Genomic DNA, 17378 nt, shown 5'->3' with positions numbered 1-17378 from the left:
CAATAGGAGTTTCATCTCATTCTGAGGCGTCCTGTACTGGTGGGGGAGGGTTTATCATGCCACAACTGGATATTAAACCCAGTGGTTCAGGGGAGGGGTCGATAAGCAGTGTCTAATGCAATTTGTGCCAATAAAATCAAAGCAATGGCACTGTCACAGAAGTTAGATTTCCTATCCCGAGTGACTTACAATGAAAGATAACAGAAATGCATTCAACTGATCAATATGGACAAAATTATATACAAATATATAAAAATATATTTTAATAAAAGCTGACAATCTGCACTTTACAAGATGTGCACTGTTTCATTACAAATATAAAATTGAGTGGAGTACAGAGCCAAATAATAAGAATGTATGTAATCTTTGTCCCAAGCATTATGGAACACAATGTATATAAAAATAGGTATTCCAGTCATTGCTCTCTCTGCTGAACCGCTCAACCACAGAAGCTCTGAAAGAGAGCATTACCCTTTTGAATAAGCTGAAATGAGTCCTTGAACATGCTCTGCAAGACAAACACTTGCTCATGTAAGACAGGTTTCCTTGACAACCGTGACATAGTCAAGGATCCTTTTTATAAAAGTCAAGTCAATTACAGAACCCACATGGCAAATCTTCCATTTGCGGCAAATAATATAACTGCAGATTAATTTCAACAGTATGCCCTTAGTGGTGTGGCATAGCTTTATGTTAAAAATGTTGTTGACCATGAAGACCACGCATAAAAAAATCAAACAAAAACAGTGAGCATTAGTGATTCATATCTCCTTCTTTTGGTACAGTAGTTCACTCATGTGTCAAATAATGGACGTAAGAAAACAGAAACAGTGCACACTGTAAAGGTGTAAACAGGCTTCGTTACATCACACTCGCTCCTGTAGTGAATATGTGTTTATAGATCACTGATTGAGCTCTGATTTGCCCTGCACATCCGGGGCCTGTTTCACAAAAAGCATGATTACAGCGTTAGCATGATTACACCCAGAACGTCTCGTTCTACTTCATTTCATCTTCCAGATTTGGGAGGGTTTACTCAGTGCACTAATCCAGTTTATTCACTAATGCTTCATGAAACAGGCTTCTGAAGCACTTCACATTTTAGGAAAGGTCTAATGTTTTTTTTTGATAAGCAATTGGGGGAAAAAATGTGCTGCTTGCTGGAATCCTGTTGCAATAGGCTACGTAAAGAAAACTACACATTTTTTTAAAGAAAAGCATCCAAGTTAGAATAACATTTAAATAGTTCGTTTCGATTTCACCAAGATAACTGAACCGCAATTCATTGGTTACCCAATATTGCCACTAGATGTCACTCAAACTTTATATATAAACATGAATAGATCAAACGTCTCACCGTTTTGCTGTTATTCAGACTAGAATTGTGGATTGTGAATTTATGCAGCTCTCACCGTCTGTAGATAATTAAAGTGACACTATATTTCCGAGTCCCCGTTGGCTATTTGAAAGAGCGCTGACAACCACAGGCTCTCCTCTGAAGCACACTTGTTTTCACACTGCAGTTGACAGGTCGGACGCACACAGAAATCAATCAGATGACAACAGGTGAACTGCGAGCACCCGGTCGACCACCGAGGATGGCTGGGGCGTGATAAAACATCGCTATCCCTCGCAGCTGCAGTAAAACTGGACGACGCAAACACCAATGCGTGTGCTGGTCCATCGGATAGATGCGTTTCAGATATCAACTGTGCACTTCCAACAGATGACAGCTTTCACTTTGTGTACAATTTTGTACTGATCGTGAATTATTTAAATCCGTAGAAATTACCAAAACTATTTTTCGTGCTCACTGAATGAGTTTTTAAATATATGTAGATGCCATTGAATAATCTTCAGTCAGTTCTCTAACTCCAAAATAGCAGGTTTCATCACTGAATATGCAGGACATCAGCTGACTTGAATATCATTTTAGCTTAACATCTTGATATGGGCATAATAATATCCATGTGCAGTCAAAGCATTTCAAATTCCCCACATTAAATCCATATGGTTGCAAAGAGAAATGTTCTCTATCACATTAGTGTAATTGATATGAATTAATTAGCCTACACCCAATTAACTGAATGAAAAATGTCAAACCTAATTTGTGTTTAGAGTAAATGACAAGTCAAAACATTTGAAGTATGAATTTGTTATTTGATTTAATTATTAATGGTATATTAATTAATTGAATAATATAATAACAATCAATTTAAATCTCTTATCCGAATCCTAAACCCTAACCCAAAAGCCTAACTCTACACCCTAACTTACACTTTCACATTTTAACATCAGGATGTTAAGCTAAAGGGTAGTAAGAACGTTTAGCAAGGCTAGCTAGCGAGGGGTACATTCTGACTAACGGTTCCACCATCTAGAGTCATAATTAAAATGGACTGAATTTATATGGTAGATATACATTATATTACACATTATACATATTAGAATAAATACACTAGAATAAATAAACAATTAAGTCATCAATGTTTTTTGCTTAATGTGACCATCATCATTATCTCGAGGATTTATCAGATGGATTTTAGAGGCAACCTGAAATCATGTAATGATTGAATTACATGCAGTGCAACCGTTTGTGTAACCAGAGCACGTGCTGCTGTAAGGGGACAGGGCTTTCAGCATGTCAGCCATGTTAGGTATGATCTTTCAGAAATGATTAGTCATTTCAGACATACCTGATTTGCTTGATGACAAAGATAACATGAATCTGTCCCCTATAATTTGTTTTTAGTTACATCTTTAGCAGACTACTCCAATAACCATGTTGCACTATAATAAAAGTAATTAAAATGGTCCACTGGTTCCCTTTGTTGATCATTATCATTCCTATGACAGTTTGCGCATGCAATTGAAACCCCAAGTTAAATGACATGCACATTTCCAAAGAATGTTATTATATCAGTGCTTTCTCTGCTTCAAAAAGAGGTGTGAGTAAAACCAGCCCTCAACCCTTCTGTGCACATTCAAATAACTGGAACCCATCTGAGTAAAAATATTAATTAATTGCAACATTTAAACTAATGAGCAGAGATCAAAGATTAAACTTGGCATAACATGGCATTTGATAAATATCTTAAATCTTATTTTATGAAAGCGGATCTGATGGCCAGAACATCAAGTTTCACAACTGCAAACATGACATGGTTGTACTCGTTAACTGTGCTCACAAAACAGTGCCCCCCCAAAAGTATTGATTCATAAAGATCCATCCATCAATCAGCCTAACCTGCATGTCTTTGGACTGTGGGAGGAAACCGGAGTACCCGGAGTGAACACGGGGAGAACATGCAAACTCCACACAGAGAGGCCCCGACCGACCGGGATTCAAACCCAGGACCTCCTTGCTGTGAGGCGGCAGAGCACCATCCGTGCTGCCCCCCCTTCATAAATATGAGGAAGAAAAATATGTAACAGAGGAAAAAAATATCGTATGCTCAGAAAATTGGAAACTTTTCATACTTAAAAACATTCTAAGCAACTGTATTAGCAACTAATTTTCAAAAAAAGATGTGTGGCAAAATTATCAGTATCCTTCTTTCAGTACTTTGTGCACCACCCTCATCAGGGTAATAATACTAGCAAGTAGTCTTCTGTGGTGGTTTATGGGAATGGTGTACATATTGGGGAGGTGGGTGGGGGGAAAATTCAGATTCTTTGATCTGCACTTGTAGACTGCACTCCTCAATTCAAACCGCAGATTTGATTAGTTCAAGCCTGGAGACAGAAACAGCCATTGCAAGAACAGTGAATTTGTTGTCAGTTAATCGTTTTGTGGTTGATTTTGAGGTATGCCCGTCAGGGAAGTTCAATGGAATCAAGAACTCCAGCAAGGACCAAGACATTTTGGCCAATATGTGGTACCCACCCCACCCCTAGAGAGCTCAACCCTGGCAGCAAAAGGACCTTACCACCAGACAATGACCCCAGACACACCTCAAAACCCACCAAGGAATGGTTAACTAACCACAACATTTCTGCTATGCAATGGGCATCTCCGTTTCCACATATGAATTGATCAGAAACGTGTGGTTCGACCTGAAGCCCTATGCTCAGACAAAGAGAGCTTAAATTATTTTGTAGAGGAATGAAAACCCCCCAATGTTTGTCAAGCTCATAAAACTATAGAAGACAACACTATCTGTGCACTAGGAAGCTGTACAAAGTACTGAAGTACAGTTCCTTAATTGGGGGTAAATATGTGGCTACATGTAAATGGTAAATGGTTGGAATTTATATAGCGCCTTTATCTAAAGCGCTGTACAATTGATGCTTCTCATTCACCCATTCATACACACACTCACACACCAATGGCGATTGGCTGCCATGCAAGGCGCCGACCAGCTTGTCAGGAGCATGTGATGGGTTTTTCCTTTTTTAAATGTACAGAGTAAGTGATGAATTCATGAATCAGGTCTTCGGTTTCACATACTCCTCTGCACAAACACCTGCGGTCAGTTATCCGGCCAAGGCCATGGACCTGCAACACATCCCCGTCACACTGCATGTGCCCTTGCTTAGGGACTCTTTCATATACGTCAGTCTTTGGGCTAACTAGACTATGACTTCAACCTTTATGTGAATTTGTAAAACTGCCAGCATGAGTCACTCATTTTAAGAAGCACTATGAATTACGTTTTAGTAAAAGTATTTCTTCTCAAATTAATGGCTGTCAAACACACACCAAATTGTTTTCACAGCCTATGCGGGATTTTACCATTTTAACAAATATGGATACTGATATGGAGAGGGGTTATTAGTTTATTGTAGCTCCCCTTCCTTTTCTTAGAAAGATTGATGTGCAGTTTGTTTCCCCTGACATAGCAATTGCCAGAGCTTCCTGTTAAATTCACAACCCCAGATCTACTAAAAAGGCCCAGAAAATTGCTTTGCTTTGCAGACACTTTATTACACAAATAACATTGTTACAGAAAATAGTATTCTGGCCATAAAACCTCAGTATGTCACAATTAAATATCAGATATATCTCACATCCAGTTGAAAAATTTAGTAAATAGTCTTAGATACATAATAATAATAATCATAATAATAATAATTTCTCTTTTCCTTTCAATGAATGCAGTAATATTGAAATGAAAGAACAGTGGACATTAGCAGCTCATAATGTGGCACATCTGTGTTAGCAGGTGCTGCAGAAGGCTCCATACATAATTAAAAAGGCACAAATGTACAGATATAAAACGTCAACCAAAGTACTGGACCAATAACCTGGGAAACTGAGAAATGCTGTTTGGCAGAAAAGTTATTTGAAGTTAAACAATTTAATTGTAACAAAAATAAAGGATCCTCCCCACCCCCACCCCCATCTTTTCTACGCCTCTTAACCTCTCCCCCTCCCTCTCTCCTCCTGAAATCAGAACCTGGAGCTTCAGCTTTTGACCTACTCGTGTTTAAATATTTATTTATTTATTTATTTATTTTTTTATTATTATTTTTTACATCTGGTCCCCGTTAACGGTAGAAATAAAGTGGCAGTCGTATTGAGAAATTTTGCACAAATAAATAAAATATTGGCAGCCAATACAAACAAATACGTACACGATTAAAGTACATCCTGAACATGTGAGCGGGGGAGGCGGGCCTAGGAGGAGGAGGAGGCGGCGGGGGGAGGCGGGGCGGAGTACTCCTCGTTCTCGGAGTCGCTGGCCTCCTCGTCCTTCTCCTGGTCGCTGCCCTCCGTGCTGAGCCGGTCGAACCCTTTCCGGGTGTAGCCTTTGTGGCTCGCGAAGAAGTTCCCCAGGTTCAGCCCTCCCCCAGCCTTACCTGCATGGGGCGGGAGACATGTTACACATGGCATTTTTTTACAAAGCAAAACATTATCCATCTTTTAGGTAAACTAAGCATTAGGGACACTTTAGTGATAGGAAAGGGTACTGAGCATTGGGGGGGCGGTTAATGCGACAGGTTCCCCTGATTAGCATTTTAGTGTTCATTTAAGAATGGGAGAATGTCTAAAAATCTATTTAAAATTGACTTCCTTCATGTGTTCAGATGCTAAGGAATGGGCATAGTGAAACCAGCTCCTCCCGATTCCATTCACCTCTCCGCCAGTCGCTCTAGATAGCAGCATCCGCTAAGTGATTCCCACGTAATTTAATTTTATGTACTTACAGATTATTTAGTAATACATATTTATCTCAAATGTAACTGCAGAGATGACTGATCGACTGAATCATGGTCAAATTATGAAAATAAATCAAGGCAATCGTCTTTAGCCATTAACACACAACTTTTTATCGGCTTAATGCCATAAAATTAATTGGCTCAAAAAGTCTCGGTGACGCACCAAAAAAACAGAATTAAATTGGAATGCTACTCGTAAATGATACGTGCTCTACAACCCAGAGGGCTGTGTGATGTCGAAGGCAAACCTGCCACGCGTGTAGCACGCCTGGGTCAAATACGTAGTTGTTTTTATTCAAATACTTTTCTGTGCTCGATTGCTCTTGCGCCAACTAAGAGGACAGGAAGGCAGGGTTTGGGAGTATTTCATCAGTTTCAATACACCAGACAAGCTCAGTAAAGCATAGGAAAGTATTTGAATCCAAAACAATCACGTATTTGACCCAGGTCTGCCAGACTTCAGTGTCAGAGTGTCAGAGTCAGAGTACCCGGGGCCTACCAGGCCTCGCACACGGCAGTAGATCATACACTGCACACCGCCTAAAGCCATAACCGGGGCAGAAAAGCAGAGAAGCTCCCCGAGCAAACCGGGCCTGAGATTGGACAGCCTGGAGATGCGAGCGGGATTTTAGCAGACGCTCGGAGCGGCTTATAAACAGGCCTGCTGAAACAGAGCAGCTCCAGCCCGGCCCAAACCACAGGGGCTCACGTACATCCCGTCTCCTGACAGCTGACACGGGAGGGGGGGGGTGAGAGTGAGAGGGAGTGTGGACAGGGAGACGCACGGGGCCGAGGTCAGCGTGGGCTGGATCGGCCCAGGCCTCACTGCCCGTGTCGGGGCCCTGGCGGGGTGTTATGAGTGGCAGACGGGGCGAGCGGGGGAAGGGGTGGTATCAGCAACACCCCCTCCTGCTCCGCCTGACACCATGCGCCCCACCGAGGCTCCATCCGCCAACCCCAATCTGCTCACTCAAAATTCTTCCACTGCGTCTCCTCCTGGAAACACGTTCCAGGGTGCAGCACCCTCTGAAAACCACTGAAGGGGAAACGCCGGCCTCTGGAACAGTGGGTCGGGGGCGACTGCCGGTTTAAATTACTGTTACGCGACCGTACCGCGCACAATAAAAATAATGCTGCATGTTTTCAAGATGCGCCGTGTTCAAGCTGTCAAAGAAATGTGAAGAATCGGGGGAAATTATATAACGTATTGCTTACAATACACTTTGACGTTATGTAGCTTTGACTTGTGAAACATATTTATACCTCCAAAGATTGTGTCTGGAAGGGTGACAGAAAAAAAAAGATGTTTTTCTTTTTTAAATATTTAGACATAAAATGAGAGTTTCGCATCAACAAGGCAATTATCCTGCAAAGCAATAGCCTGACTGACGAAATAGTGAAGATGCAGAGCCTTCAGGCTGTCTCAGAAATGTGAAGAATTTCAGCAAGTTATACAATAAACATGGAGTTGTTTTGACATGTGCGACACGTACGTATATGAAAATGTCTGGAAACATTTCGATAAAAAACTACACTTTTTATATTCACTCACTAAGTTGGCCATGGGGGTCAAGCGTTTCGTCAATCCCTAATCCCCACCCAGAGCCCTGCTTCACCACTACATGTTACTTTAAATTAAGTGAATGGGGTTGATAATGTATTTTCACACCGCGACGTCAGCAGTTTGTTGTTTCACGGCAGCTGTGACCCTAAAGCAGCTCTCAACATCGCGGTTGTCAAGGATACGGGCAACAAGGCTCAAGTGAAGTCCACTCGACAGCGTGCCGTTTGTCATAACCCTGCACCATAGTGAAACACAATGGCTTTTATTCAATACAGCCTTTTCAACTTGCAGGTAAATGGTGAGCAGTAGCTGGCCTTTAGTGGCACAGAAATGGCGAGCATTGTTGGGCTGAATGGCCTATTCTTGTCAATTGTTTATCTCTAATTGAATTGAATTGAGTGTTTTTTTCAGTAAATAGTCATTTTCTCATCTGGCTAGGGCACTATGTAAATCAGGCTGCTATACCTTGTTTTTTAGTCCTAGAAATGACAGCGTTTGTGTGGTGCATTGCAAACGCTTTGTGTAGCTAGCTAACTCTACCTAATGATAGCAATTTTGCCATGTTTATAATTGAAACGACTGACAGCACTCTAAGATACTACACAAACGTCTTGGGCTACTCAAGAAAACAACGTTTAAAGCTCTTTATCTGGGCAGTAAATGTTTATTTATTTACTTGGAAAGCACTATATAACGGCGGTTCCCAAACTGTGGGGTCATCTGATTTGAGGATGATTTTTTTTTGGAGAGAAAAAAAATAAAATATGAACAAATAGGCTACTACAAGCTGAACATCCCAATGACTGAACTATAACAAAGCGTAATGCATGAGATAGTCATGGCCAATACAGTCACAGGTAAAGGTTGTTGTTAGGCACAAGGTGTGTGTATGGGTGGGATGTTTGGGGTCACGTAAACGTGTGGACATTAATTTGGGGTCGCATTAGAAAATTTTTTGGGAACCCCTGCTATATAACATTAGAATAAAAACAAATGAACATGAATATAATACAAAGTAACAACAATCGTGAGTGTTTTGTTTCTCCAAGTTATGCGCCATAAACAGAACAACACCGGTCCGGTTCGCAAACGTCTCCTCGAGGCAACCCAGCTGCCCCCGTGGGTTTGTAAACTCCGTCCTCCAGCACCGCTGACTCAACTTAATGAGGCCCTGAATCTCCGAACGACACACTGGGAACGGCTGTGTCACCCGGAGGAGTGCTTCGGAAATGGCACTGCTAACTCACTCTGACGCCGATTTATAGTTCCGCATCGGCTCGGCAATTATCAGGCAGCAGTAGCCCACCGGACCAGATTTCCAAGTGCAGCGTCATAAAGAAATGTGAAGACAGAGACAGAGGATGCAATGGAAGACCCAAATTACGTCTGCATCAGAAGAGCAGTCCTCATTTCCTTCAGCGATGGGAGGAAGCACAGGGAAGTGCCTGTTCAGCACCTGGCAGAGTCACCCGGACCCAGGCTTCCACCGTGAGAATGAAGTTTCACAACAAACGCTCTTTTAGGGTCTTTTCAAGCAGAAGAGTTGCCAAAAGACCATAAACATACCTGCTGCACACATTTTGTGCACCAACAACGCAATTCATGGTCAAATTACGCAGGTACAAAACACCAAAGGAAACTATGCAGCAATTAGCCAAGGATTTTCAGTAGCCTTTTTGTGAGGGTGTATTTTCGGTGTTTCTTTAGTGTCAAATCGAATAATCCGCAAAACACTAAAAGTCTGGTGCCCCCTCAAGCCCGCAGGCTGCCCGGGCCTAACCCCGCCCCCGACTCATCTGTCACTCAACCGTCAGTGCACTGAGGAGCGAAACGCTCTGACAGACGTTAACACCACTGCACGTAGGCACCACATTGTGAGGAGCTCATTTAAAACAGGAGAGGGGGTGGGGAGTAACAGCCCAGCACCAAACCACAATTTGGTGATGTTAAATGCATGTTCAGTCAATCTGCTGTTCACCTGATAGTCATAACATTAGCTAGTAGCTAGCCAAAGGTATGATATGACTAGCTTAGCTAGCTTTTCTTGCTAGCTAGATAGTACTATATACAGACACAAGATGCCGCAGAGGAATAGCTATGAGCCATGTGCTGTGAGCCAGGTTTTGGTCTAACAAGTTTTAACAAGCTGTTATTATGGTTTCATGTTTAGACGGATCATGTTCGCTATTAAAGCCACATTATGACAGAAATAGCAAAGCATGCCTAGAAGACAAGACCCATATTCACATTATACTTTACGGTTTATTTTCTTTCATGTTTATTCCCTAAAGCTATTAACACATAGTAGGTTTGCCTCACAGTGAAGGTGTTTTGATGAGCATTTTGAGAGGTATTTTTACCTCTTTTTGTCAAATTACTTGCAGTAAGTGCAAGGTGCACATGGGACTTTTATCCTTCATGGCATACATAGCTAGTTGTGACAATGTGGCTTAGCACCTTATTAAGAAAAAAAATCAGCCTGTTAAAATTGTGGGATGGTAATTGCGGCGAGAACGGTTTGTAGAGTTTTTACTTCACTGCAGTGGAGACCAACTTACAAGAGCTACCTAAGCACTACTGTGTTATTAGCATTTATTGATTACAGTTCTATTAAGCCGTATTTGGCTTGTGTCTACCTAACAAACGCACTAACCCATAAAAATAGATGTGTTACTTTCCAATCCAACGTTCAAAATGAAATGTTGTGAAACTTTGGTTATACCCTAGTCAAAACAGAGTTGGTACTCATGACATTATCTACACGGTTGGCCAGAAGCATGGGAGAACAACCGGTGACAGAGTCCTACAGTAGTGAGGTCTGCCTACAGTACTGCGCAAAAGTCTTGGGGCCACTGAGAAAACCATCTTTAAAGCTATTTATCTGGGCAGTAGTAGTAAGTAGTATCTCTGCTTAGAAAAACAATACAATGTTAAAATGAATACAAATTAAAATACTTGGATATATTTTTTTAATTGATATAATGAGACACTATGGATTCTTGTTCCTTTTTAAGTGCTTTGTTGTTTCATGGCGTTGATACTTTGTGTCATGGACAGAAGAACACAGGCCCGGTTCCCAAACCTCTCCTTGAGGCAACCTCCAGCAGAGCGGACTGAACTTAATGAGGCCCTCCCTGATTCTCAGAACCAGACCTGTGAGCTGCTGTTTACCACACACTCTGAACAGGGCACCTCCAGGAGAGGCTGGGAAAAGCTAACAGGCTGACAGATATAAAAATATAGTTTTGCAGCAACAAGGCAATTATCAGCAAGCAATAGCTTCGCCTGACTAGATTTTCAATTGAAAAGTACCGCATTGTAAATGGATGGAACTGTGAATGCAGGCAAATATAAACCGATCTTGATTCATTGGGCTGTACGTTCTGGAAAATGACTGATTGGCACACACCTCAGTTCAGTTATCTTCACTGCTTGGATAAATAGCTTCAAGTACAATTCTTTATTGTAGCCCGAAGACAGTTCTGTATATAATCTCTGACAGACGGAGCCTTTCTTCCTATCTGGTATGCCGGTACAGACGCAGGTCATTTTAATGCTCTGCAAATAAGTCACTGCAATAGCATTAGAAGAACTGCTATTAGAAGGCCAGGTTAGCCTGTTTGGATTATGTAAGACTAGTTCCTAAAGTTAATGAGTTTCACAATACAAATACTTTTATGAATTTGTTTATTTTCCATTCATTATCATAAAAACCTGCCAGGAAATCAGAAGTATATAATTACACAAGCAAGAACTCTCCAGCGCATCCTCATGTCCACCTTCCTGTGTGACAGCAGCCCCTCAGCGTATTTTCCCCCCTCCTGCCCTCCCCACAGCGTTTTCTCTGCAAGCGACATTCCTGTACTGAACCTTACTAAAATTCTCTTGGGTACTCAAGCATTGAAGATCACCAAATGCCCACCGTCGTTAAATTAGATTCACTCGGCAGTATAAAATTGAAATTATCAATTATTCATGTCCAATTTTGATTATCGTACCGTAAGATTATCCAGACAAGCACAACAGCCCAGTTGCATGCCACGAAAACAATGGAGCACAGTCAATATGTCATACAAACCAGAAGAAACTCAAATCTCAAATCAAATCTTTCAAAATCCTTTGCTGTCATTTCCAGATCGGCTCAAAAACAAAGGGACCTTCGCTTACCTCTGAGTTTTCCCAGAATTCCTCCAGAAGAGCCAGGCTCCAGTTTCACCTCACAATCATCTACATGAAACAATAGCAACAATTTAAAAACTTTACACAAACTAAAACATTGTACAAATGTGTTGTTAGAAAAAAGTGTCAACCAGATCAGGCTCAAAGTACCATACCAGACAAGTGAGACTCTTCCTTAAATACATAATTGTTTTAGATTCAAATTCTCTCAAAAAGTGCAAACCCCACCTTCTGGTCCTCTTGGTTGGCTCAACTGCACCAGGCAAGATCAATCGAGCACGGAAAAGTATTTGAATCCAAAACAATTACGTTTTAGGCCCTGTTCTTCTCCCAGTAAACCTCCCTGTACCCGCGCCGGCGGTCTCGTACCTCCGTAAACCCGGGCCTTGCGCCAGCGGATGAAGACTCCGATGGCGATGACCACCACCAGGGGGATGAGCAGGAGGGTGGTCACCAGGGCGGGGGACACTCCCTCGGGCGCCTGCCTCGCCCCGTCCTCAGGCTTCTGGGGGGCCTTCCCCTGCTGCTGATTGGCCGTGGGCGCGGGGCTCTTGTGGGGGGCCGCCGCCTGGGGGTGGGGGTGGGAGTGGGCGACGGGCGCGTTGGCGACGGATGCTTTGGGGAAGGACGCTTTGAGGACCGGCTTCAACTGCGCCTGGAGGAACGTCTCTGTCTCTGAAAAATCATTTCATCATAATCATGTTATTTAGCTGCCGCTCTTATCCAAAGCCACTTACAGTTGACTAAGCAGGAGACAATCCTCCCGTGGAGCAATGCAGGGTTAAGGGCCTTGCTCAAGGTCTCACCAGCCCTATCTCTGGCCAAAGAATTTTCATTTTCAAAGGCATTCTGGCAGAACAAGATGGGCTCAGCCCCATTTCAATTCAGCCACTTTGTCACTCACAAATTGGAAAGTGGCCATAATGCTCTTTGAGGTTTGTCAGTGAACTAACTGGATTTCACTTCATTTCCTGAATTTACTGAATGAATTCAGACAGAATTTCCCCTTGCCGTCGGCCAGAATCACATTATAGGTGAGGGGATTGGGGGAGGTGGGTTGGCTTGACTGGACAAATTAGTTGTTTACACATCTACTCCAGTCCTAGGAGAGAGCAACATATGTACGCCAATGTAAGTCGCAATGTCAGAAATCATTGAAGGGAGCAGCATTTCAGGGTTTTCAGACTCGTTCTGTGAAAACACCTGACTTGCACAGAATTATGCCCTGCAGATCATCCTGATTGTCTCATTTCAACAAATGTCTTTTTCAGACGTGCACCTCAGGTGGCCTTTTCCACATGAATTCACCTGCTTTTTTTTTTCCCCTCCAGAAGCGAACCAAGTCCTGGAAAAACCCTTTGAAGAGCAGGTTCTCAAGAATGTTTTCAAAAATAATTCCAAGTCAGTGTTCTAGAACTCCACTGATTTCAGTTACCGGTAGCGATAATTACATCAGGATTAGAATGTTCATCCCAGAACATTCCAATCACGTAACAGTGAGATCTCACACCTCTAAGGGTGAAGTGAACCAATAACGCTGACGAACTCCCTACGGTTGTAATCAAAGTCCTACTGAGAGAGATTGATGAGTGGGAATGAACACAGCACATAAGAGCAGCTCACACTAATCTGCCGTTGATAAAGCTTACAGTGACTGGCAGGGAATGAACAGCACAAAGGCAGAGCCGGGAACACCTGACTAAGCTGGGACGCGGAGAGAGACCGGGACGGTGCCAGTCCCCGGCCGCAGCGCTATAGAAGCCGCTTATTTCCCCGGAGAGTCCCAGCGCCGCAACGCGCCCGGATCTCATCAGTCTTTCCAAGGGCATTTCCAAAACAGCTTACTGCTGTACAAATCCTTCCTTTCAAATAGACACGGGACAATAAAGGTGACGGAACATGACTGAGGGACACGGTGTGGACTTTATCTGCTCGACGGGGTGTGTCGGAGGAAGAGGAACCAGCACAACCCAATACTACCCCCCCTCGCTTTCTTCGGTCTTGTGTTCTACAATATGGTCATAAAGTAAGCCAGCACCGTGATTAACTGCGCTTTTATTGGCTTGCAGAAAAGCAGAACGAGCCAAGCCCAGTTTCAACAATGCAATTGTAACGCACTTAATGCTGGATAATGAACAATGTCCTTCTGCCAGTTTTTCCATTAATCGTACTTTCAGCGTCCGAGACACTCGTGGTTACTTAAGAGGGAACAGAGCAACGACCGACTCATTGCAGACAGAAGCTGAAGACAAGGCATATTGCACATATGCATATCCACACTGAACACAGCCCTATTGCAGTGAGAACACAACACAGACCTGCTGAAATGGGACACTGTACTTGCATTACACACCCACATGCATTCACAGAGTTATTTGGAATAATGCAAAACATACATGGATTAAGCACATGCAGAATATCTCTGTCATGAATGGAATAGGCTCGGCCACAGGACGACAATCAGTATATTTACTGTGAAATGATTTTATAATAGTAATGGATTAATAGTAACGGATTGCACATGAAATACCTTCAATCTCCTGAACTTCTATTCCACCTTTTTTAACGGAGCGATGTTCAGCTTCTGAAAAAGGAAGATAGTCCCAATGAGATCAAAGTATTCAGGTCAACCATATTTACAATACCAAATACAGCCCCTTTGAACCCGTTACGCACAGTGTAAGCAATTAGAACAAAAACACATTCATCAAAAACGGATTAAGCCAACTCCCATAACAGACATTCTGCTCTGAGATATATTAGCAAGTTAATATTTGCAGAACCTGTGAAACTCTGGGCCTACAGCTTAAAACCAAGGGTGTGAGTATTGCCCTTTAGCAAACAGAATGAAGTCAGACAGCGTGTGTGTGTATACTGTATGTGTGTGTGTGTGTGTGTGAGTGTGTGAGTGTGTGTGTGTGTGAGTGTGTGAGTGTGTGAGTGTGTGAGTGTGTGAGTGTGTGAGTGTGTGAGTGTGCGAGTGTGTGTGTGTCGTGTATGTATGTATGTGTGCCTACTGTATGTGTGTGTGTGTTCTGTATGTATGTGAGCACGCATGTGTACTGTATGTGTGTGTTCTGTATGTATGTGTGTGTGTACTGTATGTGCTGTACGTGTGTGTGTATGCATGTGTGTGTGGTGTATGTGTGTGTGTGTGTGTGTGTGTGTGTGCGTGTATGTACGGTGTGTGTGTGTGTGTGTATGTGTGTATGTGTGTGTGTGTGTGTGTGTGTGCGTGCCAGCGATGCACTCACGCACAGCTGCGTTGGGTGTTCTGGGGGGAAGCTCACTGAGTAAACAGTGATGTTGGTGGGCAGGTAAGAGGGGTATAAATCCCCAACAAGACTGACCCTGCTGACTTTAGAAACAGCTTTTCCAGTGAGCCAGTCAAGCAACATTTTACAAAACACTGCGTTTCATCTCACACACAAATGTCAGCTTCCCTTTATCACTTTCCATGCATGCTTTCTAAACAGAGCCGGCCCGCTGAAAAGACACGGGTGTGTGAAACCACTGTAACCTGTATTTAACAGTGTAGGAGACTTTATTGTTCATTGAACATTGTGGAAAGTGTGTCTGGAGTCACGGTGATCTGCAGCAGCTCGTCTTGAACGACACCGCAGACAAAACAAATGCCCTCACAGCCCAGTGATTAAAGCAAGGCCAGCTCACTGCAGACAGGAAATGCAGCTGCACGCACACTATTTCACAATTAAAACAGTCTTTCTGGGCCACTGGGTGGCTCTTCCTGGTAAGGTACTGTTCTCGCTAGTCTCCCACTCTCCCACTGTGACAACAGTGAATGATAATACAGTACATCCAACAATATTCCAAAATGGGGGGATTAAACGCTATTTTAAAATCTTATTGTATGCATTAGGGTGTAAAAAGCAGTACTTCTATCATATCTTGCTATTAATGACCAAATAACAGCAGTTAACTAACTAAATGAGGTCAGTGTGCGGTTAACTCATGCAATTAAAATGAAATTGCAAAAGCAGCCAAGGTACAACTAGTAGTTAACGTTGCGACAAAGTTTGGTCAACTCAATTTGTTTTTCTTAGACGGGAGAAGAGCTTTTGTACAAGGCGTCTAAAGAGTTAAGCAATGGCGTGCTTCAGCTGGCTGCCTGTAAGTATCCTTTTCAATAAGGACCCAGAACCTTTCACACACGCACACTGTGAATGAGCTTTTTTGGCTGTGCTCCTATAAGGCCTTCAGAAAGAAGATTCCTATTCCAGCTCATTTTCACCTGCACTAAATGACTCAGCCCCTTCTCAGTTAGAGTCACTTTTCTTTGATGGAACTGACCTCCCCAGCACCCAAGTCTCATATCAGGGGAGTTTCTGCACCACTAAATTAAACTGCTAAATTACCGCCTCATTGAAATTCATGCAGTTGAACTTCCAGGAGACCTCTAATCAGCTTTGTTTGTGCTTTTTGAGACAAAGTAAATTAGGCAAGAAGAAACCACACTCTGCTTCATTCATGTCTGTTTTGTCCTTGTTTTTATTATTTCTTTTGTATTCATATTGTATGCGTTATAATCATAACTTGTGCAGCATTCACATATAAAAGGTTGCTAATTACGTAGTTATCTAGCGCTAGCACTGCTGCCTGCAGTCCTGTCCACCATTTTAGGTCCTTCTACGTTGTTAAAAGGGATTATTTTAGGCTTTTTCCATTATGGCCATATTCTCATAGAATCCTCATGTTTCCATTTATTTATTTTTTTTGCTAAATTCCTCCACCAAGATAATTCTATTCTGTTTGGGAATAATCTCTCGGGAGATGCCAGCGCAGCAGTTTTGAGGTAGGCAGAGAGAATACCCGTATAAATATTTCAGTCTCTGTTTGGACTTGAGCCCTGCCACAGAATGAAGGGGCGCTCTCATATTTTTAATCATTAGCATCCCGCATGTTCATTTTAATATCCATGTATGCTAAAGCTGCCTGGTGACTCATTCCCACTGTTAAATGCTCTGGTCAGTATCAGTCCCCTCTCTTGGAGCTTACACACACACACCAGTTTCACCGGAAACCAGCCTGACACATTCTTATTCATCACAGACCGCCTTACATGACTTTGAATTGGCAAAACACCAGATTTCAGAAATCATTTGTGTGTGCATTTCGAACGATGCATAATTTCTTCACTCTAATTTCAGAAAGATAGCATAAACAGTGACGCACCAGCGAGTTTCAATTAAACGGAGGGGTTTAAAGTCCGCGGAGAGTGCAGGTCCCCGATTCTTCATGTTTCTTGGACCAAAATGTGAAATAAAGATATTTTTCCAACACTGTCGAGCGCACTGAAACACGGACGCAGCTCAACTGCTCTGTCCACAAACGTGCTTATGAACGACGCCAGGCGCTGCTGTGACAGCACAATAGAGCAGCACTTCACAGCAGCGTGAGCGTGTATAATGGGAACGGTGGCCTAAAACCTCAGCGCCGTGCTGTTTTTCCTCTG

The 17378-nt window shown here is 42.7% G+C and overlaps 1 protein-coding gene across 3 annotated transcripts in view; it reads right to left on the bottom strand.

Moving 5' to 3' along the window:
• Positions 1–4906: 4906 nt before the first annotated feature.
• pam (peptidylglycine alpha-amidating monooxygenase) overlaps positions 4907–17378 on the bottom strand; it is an 83664-nt gene continuing 71192 nt past the window's right edge. For all 3 annotated transcript variants that reach the window (XM_061262279.1, XM_061262278.1, XM_061262280.1), the window contains 4 exons: positions 14436–14489; positions 12275–12580; positions 11894–11953; positions 4907–5802 (listed from right to left, as the gene is read on the bottom strand). In XM_061262279.1, the coding sequence (XP_061118263.1) occupies positions 5621–5802; positions 11894–11953; positions 12275–12580; positions 14436–14489 (602 nt within the window). In that variant the 3' untranslated portion in view covers positions 4907–5620. The remainder of the gene's footprint in view (positions 5803–11893; positions 11954–12274; positions 12581–14435; positions 14490–17378) is intronic.

This window comes from Conger conger, chromosome 12 (assembly GCF_963514075.1).
Source record: "Conger conger chromosome 12, fConCon1.1, whole genome shotgun sequence".
Taxonomy (NCBI): Eukaryota; Metazoa; Chordata; class Actinopteri; order Anguilliformes; family Congridae; genus Conger; species Conger conger.
The sequence above is the reverse complement of the archived record's forward strand: the minus strand, read 5'-3'. Positions and strand labels throughout refer to the sequence as shown.